Source organism: Grammomys surdaster, unplaced genomic scaffold (assembly GCF_004785775.1).
Source record: "Grammomys surdaster isolate TR1022 unplaced genomic scaffold, NIH_TR_1.0 310, whole genome shotgun sequence".
In the NCBI taxonomy this organism is placed as follows: domain Eukaryota; kingdom Metazoa; phylum Chordata; class Mammalia; order Rodentia; family Muridae; genus Grammomys; species Grammomys surdaster.
In genome coordinates, this window is record NW_021604729.1 from 524708 (window position 1) to 552212 (window position 27505).

At 46.6% G+C, this 27505-nt stretch overlaps 1 protein-coding gene and 1 pseudogene across 2 annotated transcripts; one reads left to right on the forward strand and one right to left on the reverse strand.

Moving 5' to 3' along the window:
* Window positions 1–5758: 5758 nt before the first annotated feature.
* Prpf19 (pre-mRNA processing factor 19) lies at window positions 5759–16704 on the reverse strand. Of its 2 annotated transcripts, none has more exons than XM_028777481.1 (16): window positions 16481–16704; window positions 14103–14252; window positions 13867–13943; window positions 12484–12625; window positions 12328–12401; window positions 12173–12235; window positions 11388–11429; window positions 11215–11289; window positions 10867–10942; window positions 10610–10719; window positions 9202–9357; window positions 8929–8998; window positions 8637–8722; window positions 8187–8357; window positions 7939–8044; window positions 5759–6275 (listed from the first exon to the last, which is right to left on the reverse strand). In XM_028777481.1, exons 1-16 carry the CDS (start codon window positions 16497–16499, stop codon window positions 6178–6180), a joined length of 1515 nt encoding a protein of 504 aa, XP_028633314.1. In that variant the 5' UTR covers window positions 16500–16704; the 3' UTR covers window positions 5759–6177. The 2 variants fall into 2 exon arrangements, with proteins under 2 accessions (XP_028633314.1, XP_028633313.1); XM_028777480.1 differs by having other exon boundaries at window positions 6123–6275; window positions 12484–12682; window positions 16481–16625.
* Window positions 16705–18758: 2054 nt separating this feature from the next.
* On the forward strand, window positions 18759–19974 carry LOC114629466 (annotated as a pseudogene).
* Window positions 19975–27505: the final 7531 nt, after the last annotated feature.

Consider the following 27505-nt stretch of genomic DNA (forward strand, 5'->3'; position numbering starts at 1 on the left):
TCTCCTACCTTTATATACATTCTGGGGATCAAATCCAGGTTGTCCATCTTACAGACCCAACATCTTACCCACTGAGCCATCTTGCTGATCCCTCTTAAATGTTTTATTTTTTGAGATAATTGCATTTCCCTCTTCCCATTCCTCCTCCAACCCCTCCCATAAAAAAACTGTTCTTTCAAATTTTTTTGCCTTTGTTATTACACGTGTGTGTGTGTGACCTGATTAGTATATCTGTTATGTATATGTTTGGAAAATTCACAATCACTTTACTAAGCCAGCATCATCCTTAACTATATTCTAAATTATTTGTCCTTATTTCTTTTTCTTGACACAGGATCTGATAGAACCAAGGTCGACCTGATGGCCTGAACTTCTGAGCCTCCTGCTGGGATTATAGCCATGTGCCTGATTTCACTTAGCACTGGGTGCAGGTAGAGAAAGCACTGCCTCAGCTGAGTGATGTTCCTAGACCCAGTACCTCGTTCTCTTATCATTTTAAGCATCTGTGTTACACAGCTTTCTGTTGAACTAGGACACATCTGATCTGTTAGAGGAAACCAAACCTATCATTTCAGGTACCAATCGTGAATGCAGTTATGTAAGTGTGGACCTCTTTGTACATTGCTTTCTCAGAAGAAATTCTTAGGGGCCGGGCAGCGGTGGCGCACGCCTTTAATCCCAGCACTTGGGAGGCAGAGGCAGGTGGATTTCTGAGTTTGAGGCCAGCCTGGTCTACAGAATGAGTTCCAGGACAGCCAGGGCTCCACAGAGAAAAAAAAAAAAAAAAAGAAATTCTTAGATAGAACTCCTGGCTCGGACAGCAGCCACATCCCTTATGACCATGGACTGAGAACTGCCCTCGCTGTCCCTCCAGATTGTTCTAGATCTTTGCCCATCTGAGTACCACTACTGTCTTAAAGTGATCTGTTGTTAGAAGCTTTGCATCTTCAAAGCTGCTTGCATCTTATAACCTGCTGTGGTCTATCTCCATTTCTCTTTCTTTCTTTCTTTCTTTCTTTTTTTTTTTTTGGTTTGGTTTTTCAAGACAGGGTTTCTCTGTGTAGCCCTGGCTGTCCTGGAACTCACTCTGTAGACCAGACTAGCCTCGAACTCTCGAACTCAGAAATCTGCCTGCCTCTGCTTCCCAAGTGCTGGGATTAAAGGCGTACGCCACCACTGCCCGGCACACATGATTTTTGATAGGGAATTTTGTAATGATTTAAGTGGTATACAGGTTCTGTCAATACCTCCGTATCAAAGGGTTCTGTGGACAAAAACACATATAGTAAACACCAACAACAAAGCTCTCGGCAAAACTAGCTTTTCCACACACATAATGGCTGAAGACACATTCCTAGATACCAAAATCCCACATGAGTTGAGCTTAGAAGAAAACAGCTCCCCTTCTGCCTTCCTCTCATTTCTACCTCTTAGCCTGGGCCTATGACAAGGTAATTCTGAGATGATTGGAAGGAAGCCAGCCCATCCATCCTGAGGGAGAGCAGGGCTGTTTGTAGTCCATCAGATTTCCTCTTCCTGCCTTTCAGCCACAGCTCCAAGAGACCCAAGGGTTCCCTGCCGCTCCACTCTTCTCCAACAAGGCACTAAAAACTAATTTATTTCCATGTGGCTCCTTTTTTTTTTTTTTTTTTGGTTTTTCAAGACAGGGTTTCTCTGTGTAGCCCTGGCTGTCCTGGAACTCACTCTGTAGACCAGGCCGGCCTCGAACTCAGAAATCCTCTGCCTCCCAAGTGCTGGGATTAAAGGCATGCACCACCACCACCCGGCTCCATGTGGCTCCTTAAAGGAAGTGAGGGCTGACCTCAGCTCACTGGCTCATAGGGTAAAGGAATTTGCTGCCAAGACAGCTGACCCGAGTTTGGTCTCTGGGACCCACGTGATGGGAGAGAACCAAACCTGCAAGCTATGTTCTGACTTCCACATGTGCCAAGATGAAAGGGCACATACCACACATATATAAGACAAATGATATAAAAAGGAGTACTGCAGGGTTCACTGCTACAACTTAAGATATGTGGCTTCTACCCAGGCATTCCTGCGGGAACATTTAATGCAAAAGGCCTTTTCTGTTCCAATAATGGGCAATACCAGAACAGTCTTTAAAAGTAAATAACAAAAATTCCAAGTTTTATTTTTATATGCACTTAAGTCACTGTTGAACTAATGTGAAGGGGAAAAAAAGAAAAAGTCACACAAATGGGATAAAAATAAAAAAAGCCTCTGGGAAGTAAAAAGTTTCTAATTTGGGAACTCTGGGGGTGGGGGTGGGGGTTTCTTCAGAATCCTGACAATGTTGACATTCCACCCAGATAACAGGGAGCCTGCCAAAGGCAAGTCTAGATGTAGCCTCTGAGGTAAGAGACTGCAGAGGCTCCTCCACAGAGTTAGGGCAAGGGAGATAGACCAGAGCACCAAGGTAGGCAATGAGGAAGCTTGCCTGTCTTGGTGCTGGTGGACTCGGAAGAACTCTGCCTTAATGACAACTACAGACTCTATTTGCAATCTGTGCCATCCAAATTCTTAGTATGGGGTTGAGGGACAGAGGAATCCTTCAAGTTTCAGTCCTGGCTGGAGTCTCTTTCATCTTGCCTCCCTGGATGGATTGATGAGCTTGCTTTTGGTTATCCTAGAACTAATTTTGTAGACCAGGCTGGCCTTGAACTCAGATCTGCCTACCTCTGAGTGCTGGGATTAAAAGTGTACACCACTACATCCAGCTGGATTGATGAGCTTTAATCTCAGGCTTGAAGATGGAGAAGTTAGTTCAAACCTTAACACTATGGGTGTGGAGAACTGAGAGCCACTGTAACTGTTACTGACAGGCATCCCAAAACAGGGAAACAGTCACTAGCTACTGAGGACCACCCTGTGCTCACTCCTTGCAATAACTCACTTAGCTCTCTTAGCCCTGCCAGGGTAGGCACCATCAACTCTACAGGCACGAGATTCATTGTAAACAGGTAGAGTAAGGAGTCAAACTGAGGCTTGATGCCAGAGTCCATACTAACCATGACCCTACATTCCAAGACCCACGGAGGAGGTCATTAGCTGTCCATTGCTGTGTCAGCTGTTTCCGAAACTATGCTTTAAAATCCCAATTCAAGGACAAGAGGCTTCTGACACCTACAGAAAGGAACTAGCACCGCCTGCTGGTTAGAGGCATGCTTTGCAGGAGCTCAGCCAAGGTACTAGGTTAGCTGGGAACTAATACTAATATCCCTGCACCTAGGTGACCTTAGTTGGTGCTCTAAGTTCAAGCACAGTGTAGACTGTCAGTTCAACAGCAAAGAGACATGTTTTTGAACATCCAGAGGCTCAAATGTTCATGGGGTGTAGAATGCCCTGATCCACTTCATAGCAAATACATTCTCTTTGGGCACCAGGCCTGCTCCTAGACCCTAACTACTAGGATTGGTGTGGCCCACAAATGAGTCCAGGAAGATGGAGCCCTTTAGGATCCATCAAGCCCCAAGTAAAAGCTTGCTTTTATAGTGTCATCTTCCATCAGAGTAGCTGCAAGCACTAGCAAGGAACCCCACCCCCAAGACTAGGCCTGTTGACTGGGAATGTTCTCTCATACAAGGAGTGGGTGGAGAGTCACTGGACCCTGGAAGTCACTGGACTTTCAGACATTTGTTCCTGTACTTCCTGACCAACTGTATATAATTCTGCCTTAATTGCATGTGATCTCATTGTTCTGCGAGGTACTATACAAACTATTCTATAGGAGGGGTGGCTATTTGTTTACATCTCTGGTGTATGCCAGGGCTGCCCTATCTGTGCACATACCACACACTTCATACTATTTCAGGATGACCATAGTGCTGTGCCCAGGAAGGGTTCCCAAAGCTTGTCTTTCACTATCTTTTTAGGTGGATCATAAAAACGCACATTAACATCCAACAGAAACCACTCAATGGCTCTGCACTGGCCAGCTTTGGCCCAGGATGTCCCTAGGCCATGCCCTCAGCCCTCCCCCTCCCTCTCTTCACTGGCACTCCACTACCACCTACAGACACTGTTACCCGCCCATCTCTTACTTAGTTGTTGAAACTTATTTCACACTTACTTAGTTACTGAAGAACTATAAGACACAATTTAAAAAAAAATCACACTTCCAGTGGGCAGTGGTGGCACATGCCTTTAACCCCAGCACTCAGGAGGCAGAGTGAGTTCTAGGACAGCAAGGGCTATACAGAGAAACCCTGACTCAAAAGAAAAAAAGAAAAGAAATAGAAATGCTTGAGTTCTATTTAAGCTAGAGCAGTCCCCCAAGAAGCCACAGCTTCAGGACCTTGTGAGAAAGTACTCCAGCATTGCCTGCCTTACAGCTCCAGAATTCAAGGTCAAACCAGAGCGTCATGGCCCAGAATGCTCACTAACCCTGGCATGCTCACTGCTGCTTCACAACAACTAGAGCAAGTTCCATCACAGTGAATGCTATCACTTAGTCATCTAAGTGATAAGATAGCATCTAAGTCTGTGTATTCATAGGGGGTGTATACATACGTACACATGCATGGGCAGAGGATTACTTTGGGTGTCATTCTCAGGAAGTTCTTTTGAAATAGGGTTTTAGTCTAGAGCCTACATTTAGGGTAGTCCAGCCTGTGTGTGAACTCCTGGGATCCTTGTGTCTCTGCCTCCCCAGCACTGGATAAAGTGCTCATCATACCTGGCTTTTTTACATTAGGTGCTGGGAATTTAATTCAGCTCATGCTGGCCTAGAAAGCACTTTACCAACTGAGCTATGTCCCCAGCCCCTGTAACAGTTTGCTAGATACACTTCTAGGGAACAGTGGGCTGCATAGCAGTCACAGCAGATGGTTTCTCTACTATATAGATTTTCCATCCTGGCAGATATGGTAAATCTGAATCTCCTTGCCCACAGGACTACCTGACAGAACATACCCAGTTGTTCTATTGCATTGTCAGGGCTCCCTAACTTTCCCACAACCCTCTAGGTGATACCTCACTTCTCAGGTCTTCCTTCCCAAGAGCTTGTGGACTCACCAATCGCCACCCTCCCCCCACCTCCTCCTTCATCTCACCACACTCCTAGCCTCAAAGCAGGCTCCCAATGCCAACATTCCATTGGGGTGGCCTACTAGAGCACTATGGACTCCCTGGGCAAAGCTAATGGTAACTTACCCTTAGACAGCTACACGTACCTCCTCCTGCCCACACCTCACTTATCTCAACCTTAGAACCTTCTTTCCTTCTCCCTACAACTCTCCTCCTCTCCTCTAGTACCAGGTAGCTTCCCAATGTCGAGCAGCCACAGGAGTCCACATTAATCCCCTCCTGTTTTATCATCCAATGTTTTGTATTTACTGTGCTCTAGCTGTCTGCCTTGGGAACAGCTCTACTTCTAGCTGCCAGTCAAGAAAATCTCTTTGGTCAAGCCAGCTGGGAATCAATGTATACCATCTCCCACTGAAGTATTATCCCTAGCAATACACTCACAGCAACCCACCAGTAGGGTAAGGCTAATCTTATAGCTCCTCGCTACCTTCCAGGCTTGTAAGAGAAGCAAAGCCAGGGAGCCACAGCACAAGTGACAGAGGCACTGGAAACAAGGTCAAGGCCTTCAGGAGCATGGAGTCTTCTGACAGATGGCTTTTAGGCTTTTCCTTTACTTCTCTTCAGGGGAGGCTTCCTGGTAGTTTGTGTCCCACACTGTGCTCCCTCTCCCATGACCTTCTCAAATCAGGGTTTCTGGCAGACAGACACACACTGACTGTTTACTGTGTGGCTTTTTTTTTTTTAATGAAACTAGATCACTGCTTACAAAAACCTGCAAGAGCCCTCCTGCCCCTCCCCTTCACAGTTCCCTTGGCTCGCCTCCCTGTCTCAGAAGAGCTAAGACAGAGCAGGCATGGAACAGCTGCCACCACTGGGGGAGGTTCTGGACTCCGACTGAGCATTCTACAGGGTGACAGGTCCTCCATGTCCATCCCCTGGGGCCCCAAGGCTGCATGGATAGCAGTGTTCCATGTGCCCTGGCTCAGACCATCATCCAGACCAGAATGAAATGATGTGAATGTACCCCCCCCACCAGACCCCCCTTTCCTTCTAAAGTCCCACCCCCACCCCCACCCTCTAACTCTAACCCACTACTGAGATGAGGCCCAGAACTGTGAGAAGGCATAGGGCCTACAGACTGTAGAATTTGAGGCTCCTGTCCATGCCAGTTGAAGCAATGAACTTGGCGTGGTGTCCAAAGGCCACTCCAGTGGTCAGGCCACTATGCTCTGAGGAGAGAAGAAAGGGAAGTGTGAGAAGGCTATTCCTTCTTCAGGGCTCAACAATGATTTTGTTTTGAATAGTAAGTTCCTGGCACAACCCCAGATGGTAAATGTCAGACTGCACTGTATGACAACTCCCCCAACGGCAGGATTCTGCACACTACTTACCTTAGCAAGCTCTCAGCACCTGGCAGGAAGCAGCACTCTTTGTTGGTGGGGTGAATGAACATCAGAATACTAATCTCGCTCTCACCTGAGCTTTTGGGACAAGAGTACTTCATTCTGGCTAAAAATCTTGGTATATGTTTAGCTTTAGCTCACTGCTTGGACCTGGAACAGTCAGTCTATTAGCCTGTTGTAGCTCACAGGTGTCAAAGGCCAGGGCACAGCATAGGGCTAGATCCAGAATGGATAAAGCTGAGCTATCCTCTTCACAGGACTCAGATAGCTGGAGGACATGGGCAAGTTCCTTCCAGATGTAGGATACCACCTGAAGCTCCCTAGCTCCCGAGAGAAAAGCCCTCTTGTGTTCCCAGTGCCCAAACTCAAGGTAATCCTCTAGCTTCAGCCACTAAGTGTTGGGATTACAAATGTGAGCTACCACATGCAACACGATCCACCCTAACGATGAAGCTAAAGCAACCCAGGGCCACAGAGTGACTCCAAGGTGGGAAACGCTTTTGCCCAGCACTGTGTCAGCCTCATACTTTTCTTTATTAATTCTAGTTGCCCTTAAGTAAGTACTGGTGTTGGGGCCTGAACACCTACTACCATGGGAAAGGCCCTGAATTCCATCTCCATACAAAGCAAAACAAATGCACTAAACTACTTTCCATCTGCTCTTCCCAACTTGATTTGTAAGTTTCATGATCACCCAAGATGGACCCCCCCAATAAAGAGTTAAAAAAAATAAAAAAAAAAAAGGCCAGGCATGGTGGTGCACACCTTTAACCCCAGCACTCAGGAGACAGAGGCAGCAGATCTCTGTGAATTTGAGGCGAGCCTGGTCTAGAGTGAGTTCAGAATTGCCAGTGCTTGTTATACAGAGAAACCCTGACTCAAAGCTTAAATAAATAAATAAAAATTTCATTATTCCCCAGATTGGTTCTTATTCATTACTCAAATCAAGACCCAATATCAAATATATCATAAAACACTTTTTTTTTTTTCGAGACAGGGTTTCTCTGTGTAGTTCTGGCTGTCCTGGAACTCACTCTGTAGACCAGGCTGGCCTCGAACTCAGAAATCCGCCTGCCTCTGCTTCCCAAGTGCTGGGATTAAAGGCATGCACCACTACCGCCCGGCCTACCATAAGACACTTCTAACCTATGCATTTTCATGTAAACCCTCATAATCCCCACTAAGTGTTTTTATTTACCCCAATTTTCCTGGCACACCAGAGAGATCCTCTCAACACACAACTTAGGAAAGGCCAGCTAATTACAGTATTCACAGCCAAACAAACTCACATGCTCTACTGCCCCCACCATAAAAGCTGATGGGTGGGGTGTGGGAGGGCTCAGTGACAGAAACCTTGGATGTGCTCTATTCCCAGGACAGCAAAAAGAGAGGGAATGGACAGGCCTATCCAAGCCAAACCCAGAGCTTTATCCTCACTTCTCTCCAGAATAGACACATAAGGCCCTGGGAAGCCACAGGCAGCCTCTACCTGTAAAGTGAAGAATCTCTGTCCACTGTTTGCAGATGTAGATCTGGACATCTGAACCCCCAAGCGCCAGGTAGGTACCGCTCTGGTCAAAGATTAGTGACTTCACCTGCCAAACCCCAAAGAGAGGCAATTACACAAATGACTAGAAGACACAAAACAACTGGGAACAAACGGAAGCAGCTTACATGAACTCAGAAACTATCACTGAGTAAGGAGAAGAAACAACTTAAGACTGGGGAGGAGCGCACCTCAAAGTTGTTGTCCAGCTGCAATGTCTTGAAGTTCTTCAACTTGCGTAAGTCCCAGAGCTTGACTGAGGAGTCATCAGCTGCCGTGGCCAGGTAGTACCCATTCTCAGAGAAGGCGATGCTGGTAATGGGGCCAGAGTGGCCAGGGAAGTTGGCCACGTTGGTACGCTCCTACAAGTGTGTGTGGGGGTGGGGGTGGGGGTGGGGGTGGGGGGTGGGGGTAAGGCAATAAAATAACATTTCTTGGGTAAGTCAGGAAAAAAAAAAACCAAGGCTTATCAAACACCTATTCTGAGATGTCCTACACACCCACAGTTCCTTGATCCCACTCACGCCACACCAACAGAGGCTAGCTCTCCTCTCCCAAGCCCTGAGACACCCCAGGGCCTGCCATCACGGCTCATTAGTTCCTTCTCCCTCTTGGCCCCAGATGAGGACTGCATGTCCTACCTTCAAGTCCCAGATCTTGATCTGGGAGTCCATGGTTCCTGTTCCAAAGATGAGCCCATCAGGGTGGAACTGTGCACAGGTAAGAGCTGAGGAAAAGGGAGAGGGATCTGTAGTTAGCAGGCTGCAGGAAGGGTGGGCGAGTGAGAGCTCTTCATTCCTCACTGTGCCAATACAGGTGTGACACTATACTGGTGCCAGTAAACACTGTCTCCAGAACACACAACCCAATGACTAAATGAACCGTACTGACAAACTGCAAACAAAAGAGCTCAGTGCCTCTACAGTCACTTACAGCAGCCGGAAGTCTCATCTGTCACCTTGGTAAGCACTCGCCCTGTCTGGATGTCAGAGAAGGCCCAGTACTGGAAATGAGACAGAAAAGTCAATGGAAAAGTGGGTCTGGTGGCCTTCAAGACAGACCCTGCTTCAGTACCCGCTAGCAGAGTTAGTTCTCACAGAGAAGAAACATTTCCAGAACTCTGGGAACCTGAGTGCCCCCAGAAAGATGGCCCCTCTTCCCAGGATGAGGAAGCAGCCTCCTCAGGGCCCCTGGCTGTGACTGCACCTGATCATCAGAGGAGCTCAGCAGATAGTCTCCAGTAGCATGGAGACTGAGGCCTGTCACCGCACTCTCATGGGCCCGAACAACCTGTACACAAGAAGTGTTTGGGACCGACCAAATCCTGATAGTAGCATCAGGGGACGCAGAAAACACCAGTTCCTGAAAGGAAAGAGAGCAAGAATCAGAGTCCAAGAGGTGAGATGCATTGTAACACTCTTTCTAGAACAATGAGGACAGCCACAACTGCCAGCAAGTCCTAGCCCAGTCCTGCCTATAACCATCTATCTAAGCAACAAAGCCTAAGGAAGCCAAGGAAAACAGTGCTGCTGAAACAGTCAGCACTAGGCTAAGTGAGAGCTTCACAACTTTTTTTTGGTGTTGTTTTTTTTTTTTTTTTTTCGAGGCAGGGTTTCTCTGTGTAGCCCTGGCTGTCCTGGAACTCACTCTGTAGACCAGGCTGGCCTTGAACTCAGAAATCCGCCTGTCTCTGCCTCCCAAGTGCTGGGATTAAAGGCGTGCACCACCAGTGCCTGGCAGATCTTCACTACTTATAGGACAACCGCATCAGAGAGCTATTTTGGGCCCATTTTCAGGCTGGGTGATATGGCTAGTGCAACCGAGGGACCAGTCATGTGCCACCCGCAGCTAAAGATGACTGTACTCGATGGCCCAGATCAAAGCAGCACTGAGCCAGATGCAGGGTCACGGGCCATGTTCCTCCCTATCAGAGGAAGTATGTCACCTGTGTTTGTCTGTGTGTGTGCACATGTATCTGTCTATCTGTCTCCTTTCAGATCAGGATGTAGCTCTCAGCTACTGTTCCAGTGTCATGCTTGCCACCATGCTCCCTGCCACGATAATGGGCTGACCCTCTGAAACTGTAAGCAAGCACCCAATTAATGGTTTCTCTTATAAAAGTTGCCATGGTCATGGTGTTTCTTTACAGCAACAGAACACTGACTAAAACATAATGTCTGAAGAGAAAGACTAACTGGGAGGCAGCGCTCCAGTACCTGAGGTAGCAGCATACCAAGACACTGTATCCTTAGCTCAAATCTTATGAAGCCAGTAATTCCGTCTAATAAGCTACCTTTATCCTCTAAGCCAAGAGCTCTCATCTATTTGAACTCACACCACTTTCAACAGTCAGCGTTAAATTTTGACCTGGGAACAGACACCTGGCAGTCAGAACTACCTGGAGCCGTGCTGCCATCTGTAGTTTATCTAGAAACACTCTAGGGTGTTTATTTGTGGTGGCATTTACTTTCTCCCTTGGTTTGAGAGCCACTGTTTTGGGAGTCATCATGGAGACTATCAATGCCTGCTTCTTCAAAACACTAGGGATTGGGCCATTAGCTCTGAGACTCAAAACCACTGGAACTGGACCTAGGTAACTGCAAGAGTGCCTTACCTGAGAAGGATGAAACACCACACTGGTGACCTTCTTGGTATGGCCTTTGAGAGTGGCCAGGATTTGCTCAGTACTCTTATCAAAGACAACAACATTTTTATCTGCCCCACCTGGAGAAGATCCAAAGAAGACAAAAATGAGCCAGGCCTTTAAGTACCCTGGGCTACAGAAAGTATTTCTGCAGAGGACCAAGGGCTTGTACTGTCCCTGGGTCCTGCCATCCCTCATCTTGGCTATCAGGCCAGGACCAGACTCACCAGTGAGAATCTTGTTGGTGTCTGAGGGACACAGGTCCAGAGCGAGAATCCCAGGAATGCTAGCACTGTGTAGCCCCTTTGTAGACAGAGCCACATGAAACCCAGTCACAGCCAAATCCAAGACAAACAGCTCCTCCACTCCCCTTCCCCACATCCCTCATAGTCCTCCCCAGCCAGGAAACAAGAATGAATTCTATCCCTTATCCATCCAGCTTGGCTGGCTGCCTGGATACACCAATTCCCCCACTGCATGGCAGGACAGAAGAGCAGCCAAGGCCAGACACTGTGCCAGGGACCTAAGTAGCATTTCCCATGACTCCTCAGGCTGGGCCACCTTCAGTCACTTACCACATGGGAGGCCACCTGCCGATACTTGCTAAGCTCTTCAGGTTTCACCAGCTCCTCAGGGACAGTCTTTCCTCTCTGAGAAAACAAAAATACCCCAAAGAGCAGCAATGAAAGCAGGCTTCAACCAGCACTTTCTCCAAGAAGGCAAGTGTTCACAGCAGGCAACAACGCACCTTCTTACGCTCTGTGGTTAGCACAGTGGCCTTGTCTTGAAGCTGTGGAGAACATAAATAATATTGTGAGAAAAATAATTCTGCAAGAACAAAGCACACTGGGTGCTAGTCGCATCTGGTATCATAAGCATCATCAAAAATATGCTATCTGCCAAATTAAGGGATAAAAGCTGACACATTTCCACTCTCATCTTATAAGGTGAGGTATCTATGACCTTATGGTACAGCTGAGAAAACTGAACTCCCTTGCCAGAGCAGGTAGGGACAGGAACTAGGTTTTAGTGCTCTGAGACCAGATCTAGGCTACAAACATGAGAGCTCAGATGAGCTGCTCACAGTCTGTTGGACCCACAAATGAAGACTACATTCAACAGAACCCTGAGCTACAGTCTAGAAGCCTGCTCTGCCTTTTCTCAGCTGTCCGACTTGATACTTCAGACTTCTCATCTTAAGATAACTCTTATTCTAAGGCAAAATCTTCAAAATCTGTAACAAAATGGCTTAATATCAAGAAAGATCATAATATCTGAAAGAGCTAGAAACTGCCTTTATCAGTAATTAAATCTTTCCCACAACAAGCCTGTGAAGTACACACACCTCATTCTAGTCAGAAGTCAACGAAATGAGACACAGAAAGCCAGACTAAAGTAAGCCTCATCAGAAAGCTCTCCGCTGGCAGTGCAGGCTCCCCATACTGCCTATTGTGAGAGATTCTTACAGGTTCCCAATGCCTACAGTAACTAAGGGAGGGACTGCAGTCCCAATCAGAGGAGCCCATGACTCACCTTCTGGATAATCTCAGGGGTCATTCCCACCAGCTCACCCAAATCCATGGGCTCTCCTGCACCCTGTAGAAAAGAAAGGGAGAGTGGGAGGGCTTCATGATACCAAAAACATCTGTGTAAAGGACGGCTACTGGGGCCTGGAAGGGAACACTTACCACAACACTGGGCTGTGAGCTTGGCACAGCCTGAGGTACAATAAGACCAGCCTGTGGTTTCAGAGTAGCCAGAGCTGAGAGAAAAGATGATGTTAGAAATGAACATTACAAAGCAGGGCCAGCAGAAGGTGGGGAGCAGCAGGGAATACAAGAGACCTTCTCGAGCAGCAGTGACTTCCTTGGTGAGCCGGGCAATGACTCGGCAGGCAGCATCATGCTGGTACAGAGCATGGGACAGCTCCTGGCGGGTTGTCTGCAGCTGCTGGCGAAGAGTGAAGCTGTGCAGCATGACTGCATCCTGGGAGAGGGTAGGCCACTGTGAGGACTGGGGGAGAGCCGGAGAATTCGGCCAACCCTAGAGAAGAGGACACCACCTCCTATTCTACACTGAAACCAACCTGAGCTAATCAGAGACCCAAGCCAACATCTGAGTGACCCTAAATGCCCTGTACGGCATTCAGGCTCCTACCCCACACCACACCCTGGACACACACAGAGTGGGGGGGTAGCTCTTTCCTACCCCCACCTTTGCTATTTACTAGCAGATTACAGGTATTAATGTCCTCATCTCTCTGAAAAGAAATAATTACACTGCTGTGGTTATTTATTGGTTACCCTCAGCAAATGTAGAGCCTAGTAATGAAAGAGTCTCTGGTGTCACAAGGCAAATATGTCAATTGTATTCTCCGTCTTACAGAATCCAGATAGACAGTGATAATGAGTGTCCTGTAGTCAGGAAGTCAAGCCTCAGAGACTGAGCAATGTGTCCAAAGTCACAAAGGCTGACCGTGGAGAAAACTTTAGGATCTAGGTCTTCAAGAGTTCCAACAACCAGCCGGGCGGTGGTGGCGCACGCCTTTAATCCCAGCACTTGGGAGGCAGAGACAGGCGGATTTCTGAGTTCGAGGCCAGCCTGGTCTACAGAGTGAGTTCCAGGACAGCCAGGACTATGCAGAGAAACCCTGTCTCGAAAAACCAAAAAAAAAAAAAAAAGAGTTCCAACAACCAGGCGCCTCTTGTATTGCCATCCTGTTCCTCACAAATGAAATAAGGCTGGCACAAAATGAGGGGCTGCTCAGTGGTACATGGATTACATTAACCCTGTGTTCATCACCCCCAAGAGTCAGGCATGGTGGTTGGCACTTATAATCCTAGCACCAGAAGGCTGAGGCAAAAGGATCACAAGTTTCAGACCAGTCTAGGCCACAAAGCAAAGTCCTATCTCAAGACAATAAGAGGGCAGGGAGTTAAGAGAGCCCAGGAATTAAGAGCACTTGCTGTTCTTCCAGAGGACCCAGGTTCAATTCCCAAAACCCACATGGTGGTTCATAACTGTTTATAACTACAGTTCCAAGGTATCATAAACCCTTTCCCTGCCTCCCAAGCACCAGGCTCATAAGTAATACACAGTCATACATGTAAGCAAAAGACCCATACACATAAAATTAAATTAAAAAAAAAAAAAAAAAAAAGGAGGGAGGCCCCATCTTCTCAATCCTCAGTTCTAGCCCAGAGGTACATTCTTTTCACAGGACTCACCCACTCATCCTGCAAAGCTTTCAGAATGGCTGGGATGCTGGTGGCAGAGGGAGGCTTGGGCCGGATTGGGTGAGCAACTGCCAAGAGACGCAGCAAAGCAGGAATGAAGAACTAGAACCCAGGGAATTCTCCCCCTCCCCACTCACAGCCACCATCTTCTCCACCAGATTGGCTCCACCTCCCACTCTTGAAGGCTCAGCTGAGATGGCCTTGGACTGAGGCTCTTGGGCAGGCACCTTTGATGTCGATGAGCTGCTCCTCTGAGAGAGGCTGGTTGTTGATAGGATCTGTGCCATTCTCTGCAATGTACTTCTCAATGAGTCGCCGCTCATACACATGATTAGAGACAGGGGACACGCATGGGTGCTCTGGCACTTCATTGGAGACTATAGAGAAAGACAGGTAGTGAGCACAGGATAAAAGGGGGTTTGAGCTAGAGGAGATTCTTCATTGTGTCAGCCCCAAGACCCTATCCTCATAGTCAGCTATTGGGAAACAAGGTCTGTGGCAGCAATCCTGCCTGTACTTGGTCCTACAATGCTTGCCAACTACTTAGCTAGAGGCTCTGGTCTGCTGATAATAAAAGTCAATAAATAATAACTGCCCAGATCCTATGTGCCAGTACAGTATAGAGTGGTTAGTAAGTCCTGCCCATCTCATTTTTGGACCCAAACAACTAGGCATGTGACAGAGAAGTAAACAGAGCACAACTCAAACCTCTGACATCCATCTGGAGCCCTAGACAGATCAACAGGAGAAATTACAAAGTAATGTGACAAGCGCTGATAAATTAAAAACAAACAAATAAGGAAACAAACACTTTCCACAGCTCTGCTACTTCGTGCCAAGCAAGATTCTATTCTAAGCGCTTGACAGAATAGTCTGCGTACCCTTGAAGATGTGCGTTACAGCTGTCACTGACCTCCAGGACAATGCCGACACTAAGCAGACACTTGATAAACATCAGAACAGAGTAAATGAGTGCAAAAGTACTGGGGCTCAGAAAAGAATATCCCAAAGTATGGAGCCCTAGGCATGCTGAACTACCAAAAAAAAAAAAAAAAAAAAAAAAAAATGAAGGCCCCCAAAGCAGGGTCAGAACCAAGATCTCTCTGACCTTCTCAGACTCTCTTGTTTCTCTACCTCCCCTAAACAGGGACAACTGGTTCATAGCAGACAAGTGGAAGCTACCTCCACATTCACTCTTCTGAAGGCTGCTCTAAGATAGTGACTTATCACATCACAAAACAGTTCTTTTTTTTTTCTTTTTCTTTTCTTCTTTTTTTTTTTTTTTGTTTTTTCGTGACAGGGTTTCTCTGTGTAGCCCTGGCTGTCCTCGAACTCAGAAATCCGCCTGCCTCTGCCTCCCAAGTGCTGGGATTAAAGGCGTGTGCCACCATAGCCCAGCACAAAACAGTTCTTATTCACCACATAATTCTATTCACCTTCCCATAAGTTGTGAGTCACCATTCCAAGGCTTCAAGCTCCTATTCTTCCCTGTGGCTTCCCTTAGAGTCACCTATTTTTGCAGGACTCCCATGCATATGTGATTAAGTATGGATTTGCTCCATACTTAAAATCCAAATTTTGTATATGGCTTTCCTGTTCTATTCTGTTGGTTTATCTCACTACTCAACGACTGAAGCTTTCTGGGAGCTTTCCCTCTCCTACCAGAGGAAGGATAGCCCTGGGCTTGTAAGAGTGTTGTCTCAAAGATGAAAAGAAAACAAATCGTTTGTAAATACTTTGCAACCTGCAATTTCTTCAGTATGAGATTTTCTTTTCTGTTTGTTATTTCCCTCCTTCCTTGCCCTCTCTGAACTAATGGCAACATTCTGAGAGGGAAATAGAGAGGGTGAGGAAACTAGTACTGTGGTAAACAAGATGGGAGAACACCCGCAATGCCGTAATATAACACCCAAAGACAAGACAGTATACTGCATGGGAAAACCATGGATCCAAGCTCAAAGAACCGAGCTCCATCGCTTAGTTTTGTTGCACATCCCTGGATAAACCCATTCTTCAAGACTTCTGACACCCTCTGTAACTCACGGATCTTTATTTCCCTTCAGACAATTCTTGTAAGGATAAAATGAGATCACCGTTTGGAAATGCATCGTAAATCAATACAGGTTTTCTAAACATTCGCTGTTTTCATTAGTCATACTGCGCGAGGCTAGAAGCCAGACACCTGGCTTTCAGCCCTGTCTCGAAGTCACTGCGTGATCTCTGCAAATCGGAAACTCCGATTCCTAAGCGAGGTTTCCCAAGCAATATCCACTGCAATGCTTTCAATTTTGCAGATGGGGAAACTGAGGCCCAAACCCGCTAGAGCCCGGATCACAATCGGAGGCGAATCCTGGACACGTCCTCGGGTTTTTGACACCAAGAGCTGTTTTTCACTGCACCAGCTCCTCCCCCCACTTCTGCTCAGGCCTGTCTCAGCTCTGTAAAACGCCGATGGTTTCAAAAGACCCTTGAGACAGTCATTCTTCCCAGGTACGTGAACTGCGTAGCACTGCGCAAATGCACCCTGCACGCAGGGCCGGGGGCTCCGGGGCCCGAGTCACAGCCGCCGCACACGCTCCCGCCTCCCGCCGCAGCCAGCACTCACTCGAGCAGATCAGGGACATGGCGCCGTCGTAGCGCTGCTGCCAGTCGCCTCACAGCGGGTTCCCGGACTAGCTCTGCAGCCTCCGCGGGCCACTTCCGGTCCCCCGCCGCTTCCGGAGCGCTCGGACGCGGGTAGACAGCTGCCCGGCGTGGCGATGCTCGCACAACTGCTTCACGTGGGGAGGTGGCCGGTGGCGCGCCTCAGCCTTCTGCAGCTAACGGAAACTGTCCTTTCCCAGCATGCAACTGAGCAGGAAAAGGCCCGCCTCGAAACACTCGGCTGTTTCCGCATTGGCTCGGCTCCTTCCGGCGAGCCCTCCAAGAGGCCTGAGGCAGGAAGGAGAGCAGAAACTACAGTTCCCATGAGGCTGCGGAGACCTTAAACCTTGGAATCTGGCCAGAGGCTGTTTTGAGGCGGAGCTGCTGTCACCCAGGGAACACTAGTCTTTGAAACGTTGTGTGCGGGACAGATTTCTCAGGAGCTTGTAAAAATGCAAATTCCTAGGGTCTGCCTTAGAGTCTGTAGGCATGATTCTGAGACCTGTGTTCCTTGGCTGCCTTTTGAGAAACAATGTGACCCCGTAAATAAAGCACAAATGAATAAAGAAACTAACACTGCCTAGAATTCTCTGGGAATTCGGGCAAGTCACTGGCTTTGTTGTCTGCTACTGTTTAAATATAGTCTATTTTCTAAACTCGAGGGAATTTAATTCCCAGCGTCTTATGTGAATATTTAAAAGAATGGAAAGTTGATGCGTGTGTTCGCACAAGTCTTTAAGCACAGGCACTGGGTTGCAGAGGCAGGCGGATCTCAGAGTTCAAGTCCAGCCTGGACTATATAGTGAGGTCTAATCCAAGGCAGTCAGGGCTGTGAACAGAGTGGAAAGTTAACATGACTATGGTGTTTTTCTGTGGTTTTGTTTTTGTTTTTCGAGACAGGGGTGTGTGTGTGTGTGTGTGTGTGTGTGTGTGTGTATGTGTGTCCCTGGCTATCCTGGAACGCAGTCTGTAGACCTGGCCTAAAACTCAAAGATCTTCCTGTCTCTGCTTTGAGTGCTGAAATCAAAGATAGTGTGTCACCACTATCTGGCTTAACTGTGGCATTTAGCCGGGCGGTGTTGCGCACGCCTGTAATCCCAGCACTTGGGAGGCAGAGGCAGGCGGATTTCTGAGTTCGAGGCCAGCCTGGTCTACAGAGTGAGTTCCAGGCCAGCCAGGGCTGCTACACAGAGAAACCCTGTCTCGAAAAACACAACACAACAAAACAAAACAAAACAAAACCTGTGGCATCTAGAGGTGCGATCTTTGGAATTAGAATAAGACATTACAAGAATCCTGGTAGTGTTCTTATAGAGAAAGAGTGAATAGGCACAAATGAACGACTTCCATAGTAATGTGACACCAGCAAGGAAGAAGCCCTAGACATTGCCTGTGTCATTCTTTTTGAACCTTGTGCTTCTAGAACTTTGAGCCAAGAGAACCCTTTTTTCTTTAAAGTATCAGATATTTTGTTATACTAATTGTTCTCTGCCTCCTACCAACTTCTTTTGTTTCCTCTACTAAAGACCAAACCTGCTGATGAGCCTGATACTTGAGTTCAGTCCCTAAGACCCACATAGCAGAAGGAGAGAATTGACTTCTGCATATTATCTTCCAACCTACACACACACACACACACACACACACACACTAAAATAAATAAATAGGCTAGGCCTAATGGCACATTGAGAACTTGTCTCAAAAAAGTAAGTAGATAAATTAAAACTAAAATAGTATCAGTCATATTGGAGTTCTATGTTACCAAATTAAAACTAGCTTTCTGACCTTATAAGAAATCAGGACAGAAAGAAGCAATGGTCACATTTCCTAGCCATGCCAATCACAGAAAGCATGATAACTATGGTCTGCTTGCCGCTGTCCTTCTGAAAAGTAAGCTGGAGAAATCTGATCTATTAACCAGTTAGCTCTCTGTGCTTCCCTCTTTGTCTCCCAACCTCTCAAGGAAAACATACTCAGTACTTTTTGTTTGTTTTATTCTGCTTCCTGTCTAGGAAATCGTTTCTTTCCAAGCCATCAAAATGCATTCTGGCTCATGGAATGAAGTTCTGCCCAATTCTACAATCACACAAAATATAGCCAAAATAAATCTTTATTGTGATCTAATTGGCTTAAGAGGCAGAAATGAGATGGAGAAAAAACCAGTGACATAGATTACAGTCTATGGAATGATGGGCACATAAACAATAAGAGAATTCCAGAGGAACGAGAGAGAAGGGAAAATGGAGGCAGATGTTCACGTGTCTCCTGCAGTCAAAGAAATCCTAAGTAATGCACTGAAGAGGGGAGAGATCATTGCAAAGCAAGGAGGAGGTGGAGCTGGAGGCAGTGTCCCAGGGATCGAGAGGATGGGCCCTGGCATTGACCGCATTAGGGGTGCTGGCATGGAGCGCATGGGCGCAAGCTTAGGCCATGGCATGGATCGAGTGGGCTCTGAGATTGAGCGTATGGGCCTGGTCATGGACCGCATGGGCTCAGTTGAGCGCATGGGCTCCGGCATCGAGCGCATGAGCCCACTAGGCCTTGACCACGTGGCCTCCAGTATTGAGCGCATGGGCCAGACCATGGAGCGTATTGGTTCTGGTGTGGAGCGCATGGGTGCCGGCATGGGCTTCAGCCTGGAGCGCATGGCCGCACCCATTGACCCTGTGGGCCAAACCATTGAGCGCATGGGCTCTGGTGTAGAGCGCATGGGTCCTGCCATTGAGCGCATGGGCCTAAGCATGGATCGAATGGTGCCCACAGGCATGGGGGCCGGCCTGGAGCGCATGGGTCCTGTGATGGATCGTATGGCCACCGGCCTGGAGCGCATGGGCGCCAACAACCTGGAGCGCATGGGCCTTGAGCGCATGGGAGCCAACAGTCTCGAGCGCATGGGCCTGGAGTGAATGGGCGCCAACAGCCTGGAACGTATGGGCCCTGCCATGGGCCCAGCATTGGGCGCTGGTATTGAGCGAATGGGCCTGGCCATGGGTGGCGCTGGCGGTGCTAGCTTTGACCGAGCCATTGAGATGGAGCGGGGCAACTTTGGAGGAAGCTTCGCAGGTTCCTTTGGTGGAGCTGGAGGCCATGCACCTGGAGTAGCCAGAAAGGCCTGCCAGATATTTGTGAGAAATCTCCCATTTGATTTTACATGGAAGATGCTAAAGGACAAATTCAATGAATGTGGCCACGTGCTGTACGCCGACATCAAGATGGAGAACGGAAAGTCCAAGGGGTGCGGTGTGGTTAAGTTTGAGTCTCCAGAGGTGGCTGAGAGAGCCTGCCGGATGATGAATGGCATGAAGCTGAGTGGCCGAAAGATTGATGTTCGAATTGATAGAAATGCTTAAGCAGTTGCCTTTTTTAAACATCAGTACCAGACCTCTGAATTTGTATTTTTTCTTGTTAACCATTTTAATTTGTTGGCTGGATGTATAAAGATGTTTAAAAAATTCAGTTGCTTTTTGGGGTAATTTGAATTAATTTTTTAATGATTGGGGTTCCATTTGACTGTTTGCATTGAGATTGCAATGTGCGCAATTTTTTTGTAGTTGTGGTATCTTGTTGACATCGAATATGACTTTGATAATAAATACCAGTTCCTGAAAAAAAAAAAAAAGAAAATTCCAGATGGGTAGGTGCTCTAAATACAATATAAATTAGAGCAGGTTGAGAAGATGGTACTGGGGATTGGAGGGGCGACTACTTTAGGCAGAGTATGAAAAAGGTATGCCCTCTGGGGGAGATGATGCTTATTTTTAGCACTTAAAATTTATTTCAGTGTGCTTGTGTATGCATGTGTCACAGTACATGTATAGAAGGCAAAGGAGAACTTGAGAGAATCAGTTCACTCCTACCATGTTGGTCTTGGGATCGAAGTCAGGTTGTTAGACTTGACAGAAAGTTCCTCTCTTCAGTGAGCTATCTCACCAGCCCAAAGGGTGGCAACATTTTTGCTGAGACCTAAATTAGGGACATGTGTCAGTCCTGAGACCACAGATATCTGACAAGCTAACCTCCTCCCCAGTCTCACCTCACCTTCCTCTCAGCCACATTTGGCCCTTCTGTGGCCCCAGCAGACCTGCGGTTGGAGGCTCACAATGTTTACGTTGGACACTTTTCATCAATTCCTCCCCTTCTCCATGCCCCAGCCAGATCCTCCAGAGCAAACAAACCTAAGCCTAATTTTAAATATTGTCTCCTCTGTTGATCCTTTCTTGACCTCTAGTGGGCTTTTTGTTTTGTGTTGTTTTTGTTTAATTATCCAACCCATTTTGAGTAACTATTATTGTTTTAATTAATTTTTTTTTTTTTTTAGAATGTCCTCTTTGGTATCTGAGCCCTCCTCGATAGATTGTACTACTCTCTGCTAGTTCTCAAGAGTCTGGGAGTGTGACCCCAGTGCCTGGCACTTAGCAGGGACATTGTCACTATTGTTTATTGAATGGCAGGATGCCTGACAGGCCAGGCATCTCAAGTATTTAGATGTATGGTAGGAAATAAATGAGTCTAGGTGGGGCCCCTGAACACAAGGTGATTAAACTAGATTGGTCTGGCAACAAAGCAGCATTTGATTGAGTTTTGAGCTGATAACCATACTTCCAGAAATTTCCTCTGGAACATACATACTATGGAGTTTGTAATAGAATAGTACTGTGTATCTATGTCTTCTGAATTGAAACATTCCCTCAAGAAGGAACCAGGAAGGAGGAGAGAGGGCTTTAAGACTCAAGGAACTAGTGACAGTTATCAGGCTCAGTAAATTCAGAATGTTACAAGATTTTCAAAGCCTCTCCTCACTGTCATAAAACCAGTAAATCATTTGAGGAGAGAAAGGACTCTTAGTGGAACTGTCTGCAAGTTGATCAGGGAGCCCCAGGGAAACAGCTTTTGTAAATTCTCCCTAATGCTGGAGTGGGCTTTTTAGTCATGCAATTGACTTTGAGTCACCCATGGGCCTGTAAGGGGCGCCTATAAACTCACTACTTCATCAAGCTAGGCTTGAGTGGAGTTGTTTCTTTGGCTGTTTCCCCAGGAAAATTCACACAACACTGGAATAAAAGAAATGAGACCTGGCGTGTTTGGAACTTGGCCCTCTCCACAGTGTTGAGAGAGCAGACCTTTAGGAAGTGACTGGGTGGTGAGGGTTCTTACGGACTGCATAGATAACGAAATTAACATTAGTATTAAAGGAGTGGTTTTGTTATAAAACTTGTTCTGGCCAGGCAGTGGTGGTGCACGCCTTTAATCCCAGCACTTGGAAGGCAGAGGCAGGCGGATTTCTGAGTTCGAGGCCAGCCTGGTCTACAGAGTGAGTTCCAGGCCAGCCAGGGCTATATAGAGAAACCCTGTCTCGAAAAACCAATAAGTAAATAAATAAATAAAAATAAAACTTGTTCTGTAGAGATGGGGGCATCGCTCAGTGGCAGAGTGCCTGTCTAGTTAGTCCAAGACGCTGGGCTGGGCTTGATCTCTAGCACCAAAAAAAGAAAAAAAAATGGCTAGTCAGATGGTTCAGCAGGGAAATGTATCTGTTGTCAAGCTTAATGACCAAGTTCAATCCGGCTCCCACATAAAAGGGGCTGGGAAAACTAACTCTAGAAAGTTGACCTCTGACCTCCAATATGTACACACACACACACACACACACACAAATGCACGCACGCATATCCACATACATGCACGCTTTCCTGTCTGGCACATTGCTTTGAATTACCATGTGATTCTCTGTTGTGTTAAATGTTGTAGCACTCTTCAGGTGCTGGAGCCGTTCCTGGACTTCCTCACCTCTGAATACAGGAGCTAAATAAACCTCCACTGTTTTATTAATAGCCTCTGGTGTTTGCATTCCTTCTAGGCTCTGCCCCACAATTACCTGGCAATAGCCAGGTATGCCTGACTCATTATAAAAGGGGCTGCTTGCCCCTCCTCACTCTCTTATCCTTTGATCCTCCCTCCCCACCTTTCCTTTCTCTTCTCTCTCTCTCTCTCTCTCTCTCTCTCTCTCTCTCTCTCTCTCTCTCTTTCTCTCTCGCCCCCCCTTCTGTCTCTACTCGTTTGCATTTTGTCTAGGCTCCACCCCACAGTTACCTGGCAACAGCCAGGTGTGCCTGGCTCACTATGAAAGGGGCTCTCCTCTCTCTCTTGCCTTCTTGCTCTAGCTCTGTCCTCTCCCTCCTGCTCCTCCTCTCTCCCCATTCTCCTGCTCCTCTCTCTTCAGGTGCTTATGACCGTCCTCTACTCCTCTACCCTCTCAATTCCCCTCCCCAAGCCCTGAATAAATTCTATTTTATACTGTCCTGTGGCTGACCCCTCAGAGGGAAAGGTGCCTCAGCATGGACCCACGGAGGCACCCCCTTCCCACACACGTTACCGCACCTCCACCAAACATATTCCTTCCCTCTCTTTTTATAAAACACAACACTATGCCCTCCTCAACTCCCCTTCTCACGCCCTAAATAAACTCTATTCTGTACTATATCCCTCGTATAGCTGGTACCTCAGGGGGAAGGGATGCCTCAGCATTGGCCCGCAGAGACACCCCCTCCCACCTCACCATACCGTGCCTCTACTAAACATATACTGGCTCCTTCTCCTTTTTTATAAAACACAACATCTGGTGCTCTGTTACAGCAACAGAAAAGCAGACTGTGACACCTGGTGATTAATTATTAGTGCCATGTGCCTCATAAATATTGTATTACATTGATATCACATGAGCAACATCAGAACTGTGTTTATACTAGGGACCTTATAGCTGTGATGGAAATAGGAAATTTCCAGAAATCAGGGAAAAGGGAGCCTCTTGAAGCCTTTTCAGTTTCAAAGGCCAGCTCCTCTAAGAATGGAAAGGATTCAGCGTATAAAGGAAAGAAAAACTTTTTATCCTTGTAAGACCTAATAATTAAGTCTATAAAATAAAATTATGATAATTAAATAGAAGTAAACCATTTCAAATTACACACACACACACACACGCATGCCATAGTCCCACAAAAAAATGTAACAGAGAAGGGCCAGTGAATGAGGATTTGATAGTATCCTGGTAGGGAGTGAGGGCTTGATGCTTCTGGGTATGGAGTGGTGACAAGAGATGAAAAGAGGAACAAATGAACTTGGGATCAATCATAAAGAGTGGGAAGGCACGGGGATGTATCTCAGAGGCAGAGGGCGAGCACTTGCCTCACTTGCTGAGGCCATGAGGCTCAACTCCTGTACACACTCATACACACAGTCTCTCAGATAATAAAAGTCCCCTGAGGATGCTTCAGAAGTGTAAGTAATTGTGGACTGAGGACAGAGCTCGGCTCCTAAAGGCCTTCCTTACCTAGTATAGATGAAGTACCAGGCTCCACATCAGCACTGAAGAAGGCATGGCAGTAAACACCTGTAATCTCAGCACTCTGGAGAGAAGCAGGATGAGTTTAAGGTCATCCTCAGCTACACAATGAGTTGAGGCTAGCCTAGGCTGTATGAGACCCTATCTTAATAAAATGAGAGCGGGGGGTGGGGAAGGAGAAGAGGGAAAGAAAGAGAGGGAAAAAGAGGGAGATAGGGAGAGAGAGAGAAAGGGAGAGGGAGAAAGTTAAATTGGTAATGTATCTTCTTTCCTGTGAGAGAACCTTCCCAGGTTGATTGGATTTCCAGGCAAGGGACTCATGACAACAGGACTCCTGTATCAGGGGGTGAAGGGGGTGACTATCTTCAGGCCAATAAGAATACTTCAGAGAAAGTCCACACACACACTTGGGGGTGGGTAAAGGTGACAAGAGACAGGAGGGCCTGGATGTCAAAGAGACATTGGTTCTGAGCCTGCTTCTGTAGTGTATAGTTTAGCATGCCATACTGGCTCATTAGTTGTTGCAGGTTTTTGGCCAACTTGATATAAGTTAGGGTCATCTGGGAAGAGGGAAAAATGCCTCCATCAGATTGTCCTGCAGGCAAGTCTGTGGGACATTTTATTAATTTATGATAGAGGTCAGAGGGAACAGCCTACCCTGTGTAAAACCAAGTGTGTGTAAAACCAGGCTGAGTGAGCCATGAGAGCAAGCCAGTAAACATCGTTTTCCCAGGGCCTTGGCTTTCATTCCTGCCTCCACATTCCCGCTTTGAGTTCCTGTCCTGACTTCCCTCAGTGATGGGCTGTGATTGGGGCATGGAAGTAAACTCTTCCCCAAGCTCCTTTTGGCCATGGCGTTTATCATAATTGAAAGCAAACTAGAACATATGCCAAAGTACCATACCTTGGTGAGTCATTTTCCTGAATTCTAAGAAGGATGTTTGGTTTTAGGATGAATAAAATCACCCTGGAGGAAAAGGTATGTGCATAAGATGTTGTGAGTCCCTGAAAGGCCTTGTTTCCCCATCTGGCACCCCTAAAGCCAGAGCTGCTGCTGCTTAGGAAATATGTGGACACATTGCCCCCAAATCCCCAAAGTATGTCTGTTTCTCATGAGACTGTTAATCATGAGTGTGGCCTGAGAGTAGAGGATGAGGTGTCAGGCTTTCTTAAACAGCTGACAGAGAGGATTAGATGACCTTGTTCCTTTTCCCTATGTCAGTGGCAGGAATGAACAGACAGTCCCACATTGTCACTCACAAAAGCTTGAGGGGTCTCTTTATTCCTTTAGGGATTATAAAACATATATACATTTATCTATCTATTTTGTGCACTGGTGTTTTGCCTGTATGTGTCTGTGTAAGGGTATCAGATCCCCTGGAACTGGAGCTACAGACAGTTGTGTGTAGCTGGTCTTGGATACTCTGAGTTCTTCTTTTCCTTATCTTCTATCTCCCTCCCCCACTTCACCACCTAACAGCAGATAGGAGAGAAACAATGACAGAAGGGAGAGAGGAATTAAGAAAAATCACTGAATCTAATTTCTTTCCTTTTGTTTCTTCCTTGACCATAGCTACTAACAAACTACAAACAGCCTCCCTAAATGACTAATAACCACCTATCAGAGGGCTCTAGCATTTATATACCCTCTGAAAAAATTTGCAGAATTCCAAATGTCACACAATCGCAGAAACTATCTGCAGCTGGCAAAACCATGCTTCTGCTAGAGCATGAGGTAAATCATAGTCAGCTGCTGTGGACAGTCTGAAGCAGCCTCATATCCCTACATCTGGGATTAAAACAAAAGCACATTTTTATAATACTTCTGCGTTTTTAAGGAAACCAAAATTTCAAAATTTAAGGAAACCTGTCTCTCTCTCTCTCTCTCTTTTTTTTTTTTTTTTTTTTTTTTAAGACAGGGTTTCTCTTTATAGCCCAGGCTGTTCTTTACTATATTCATTCCCCTTGCTCTATTTCTCTGTCCAATATTCACAGCTTCTTACCTCCACCATGTTAACCATTGCAGATGTGGACCAGCCTCTAGTACAGCTGTCAACAATCCCTTCCAGTCTCGGGGAATAATTCAATTTTGAGTAAACTAGTTATTTAGAATTTGTTTAAGCCGGGCGGTGGTGGCACACGCCTGTAATCCCAGCACTTGGGAGGCAGAGGCAGGTGGATTTCTGAGTTCGAGGCCAGCCTGGTCTACAGAGTGAGTTCCAGGACAACCAGGACTACACAGAGAAACCCTGTCTCGAGAAAAAAAAAAAAAGAATTTGTTTCACATAAGGCAAGTGCATCCCATATGAAATCATAGCCTCTTTAAAATGCGTTAGATCTGTCATTGCTGTAGGACGCCATCCTGTCTCATCATATCCTGTTCCACACCGTTCGCAGGCATATGCTGTATGACTACTAGGAAAGCTGATGGTGTCTTCTAACCAAAGGCCACCTCTAACTCTGGCAGTGCCACTGGTTTGAGATTAACCCTTGCTTTTGAAACAGGTTGTTTTATCGGATTGTTCTCCTGCTTTTTCAGCTTTACTCTGCTCCATCCCACTCTGGTACAGTTTCTTTCCCTCTTCTCTCCTGCGAGACACCCCCACTTTCAGGATCAGTCACCAGGACTGAGACTATTTGTTCTCTCTTTTGCGGTGCCCCTCAGTTCTCAAGTGCGTCCACCTCCACTTGCAACCTTTCCAGTTGCCCAGTCAACTCTGTAACCCTTTCAGAAGCAAGAGAGCAGAGTGACCCCCTTTTGGTTTCCCATTTCAGCCACTTTTTGTGTCTTAGGATCCTCAGTTTTTATCCACAGTGTTTCCAACTGCTCAGCCAGTCTTTCAAACTTTTGAAACAAAATATAGGGAGAAGAAAAATTAAAAACAGAAAATCTCCCCACGGAGCAAAGTGGGGGATATCCAGCAACAGTAGCAGCAGTCATGATAAATTTCCTTGCTGGAGTCTTAAAAAAATTCCACTCCTTCATCCCCTGCCCTTTCCTCTACTGCATTTGAAATCCAAGATCTCTCTTTTTTTTTTTTTAAGTAACATTCTTTTTTTTTTTTTTTTTTTTGGTTTTTTCGAGACAGGGTTTCTCTGTGTAGCCTGAATCTCACTCTGTAGACCAGGCTGGCTTCGAACTCAGAAATCCGCCTTCCTCTGCCTCCCAAGTGCTAGGATTAAAGGCATGTGCCACCACTGCCCGGCAGCAGTAAAGTTTCTTGTTCGCCACGCCTGACAACCTGGATCTGACCTCCGGGATCCACATAGTAGGGAGTATTGTAGTGAGCACACTCAAACACAGTCTTAGAATACATAAATCGATGTAATTTTAAATTTTATAGGCTGGAGAGGTGGTTCAGCAGTTAAGACTACTCTTCCACAGGGCCTGAGTTCAATTCCCAGCAACCACATGGTGGGTTCACAACCACCTGTAATGGGATCTGATGCCCTCTTTTGGTGTGTCTAATGACTGCTAGTGTATTCATATAAACAAAATTTTAAAAACTTTAAAATTTTTTTACATCTCTACGCCTACCTCATCCACAAAGCTATCTTGGTGTTCTAAGGTTCTTAAAAACCAAACCAAACCAAACCAAACCAAACCAAACCAAACCAAACCAAACCAAACCAAACCAAACCAAACCA

Excerpts from the sequence above, each read along its gene's own strand:
- Prpf19 (XM_028777480.1), bottom strand. Across the intron at positions 13,944-14,102 it reads GCAGCTCATCGACATCAAAG|TTGCTCACCCAATCCGGCCC; the intron begins GTGCCTGCCCAA and ends GTCTCTTGGCAG. Across the intron at positions 8,723-8,928 it reads AGATGAGACTTCCGGCTGCT|CTCTTACCTGTGCACAGTTC; the intron begins GTAAGTGACTGT and ends CCTTTTCCTCAG.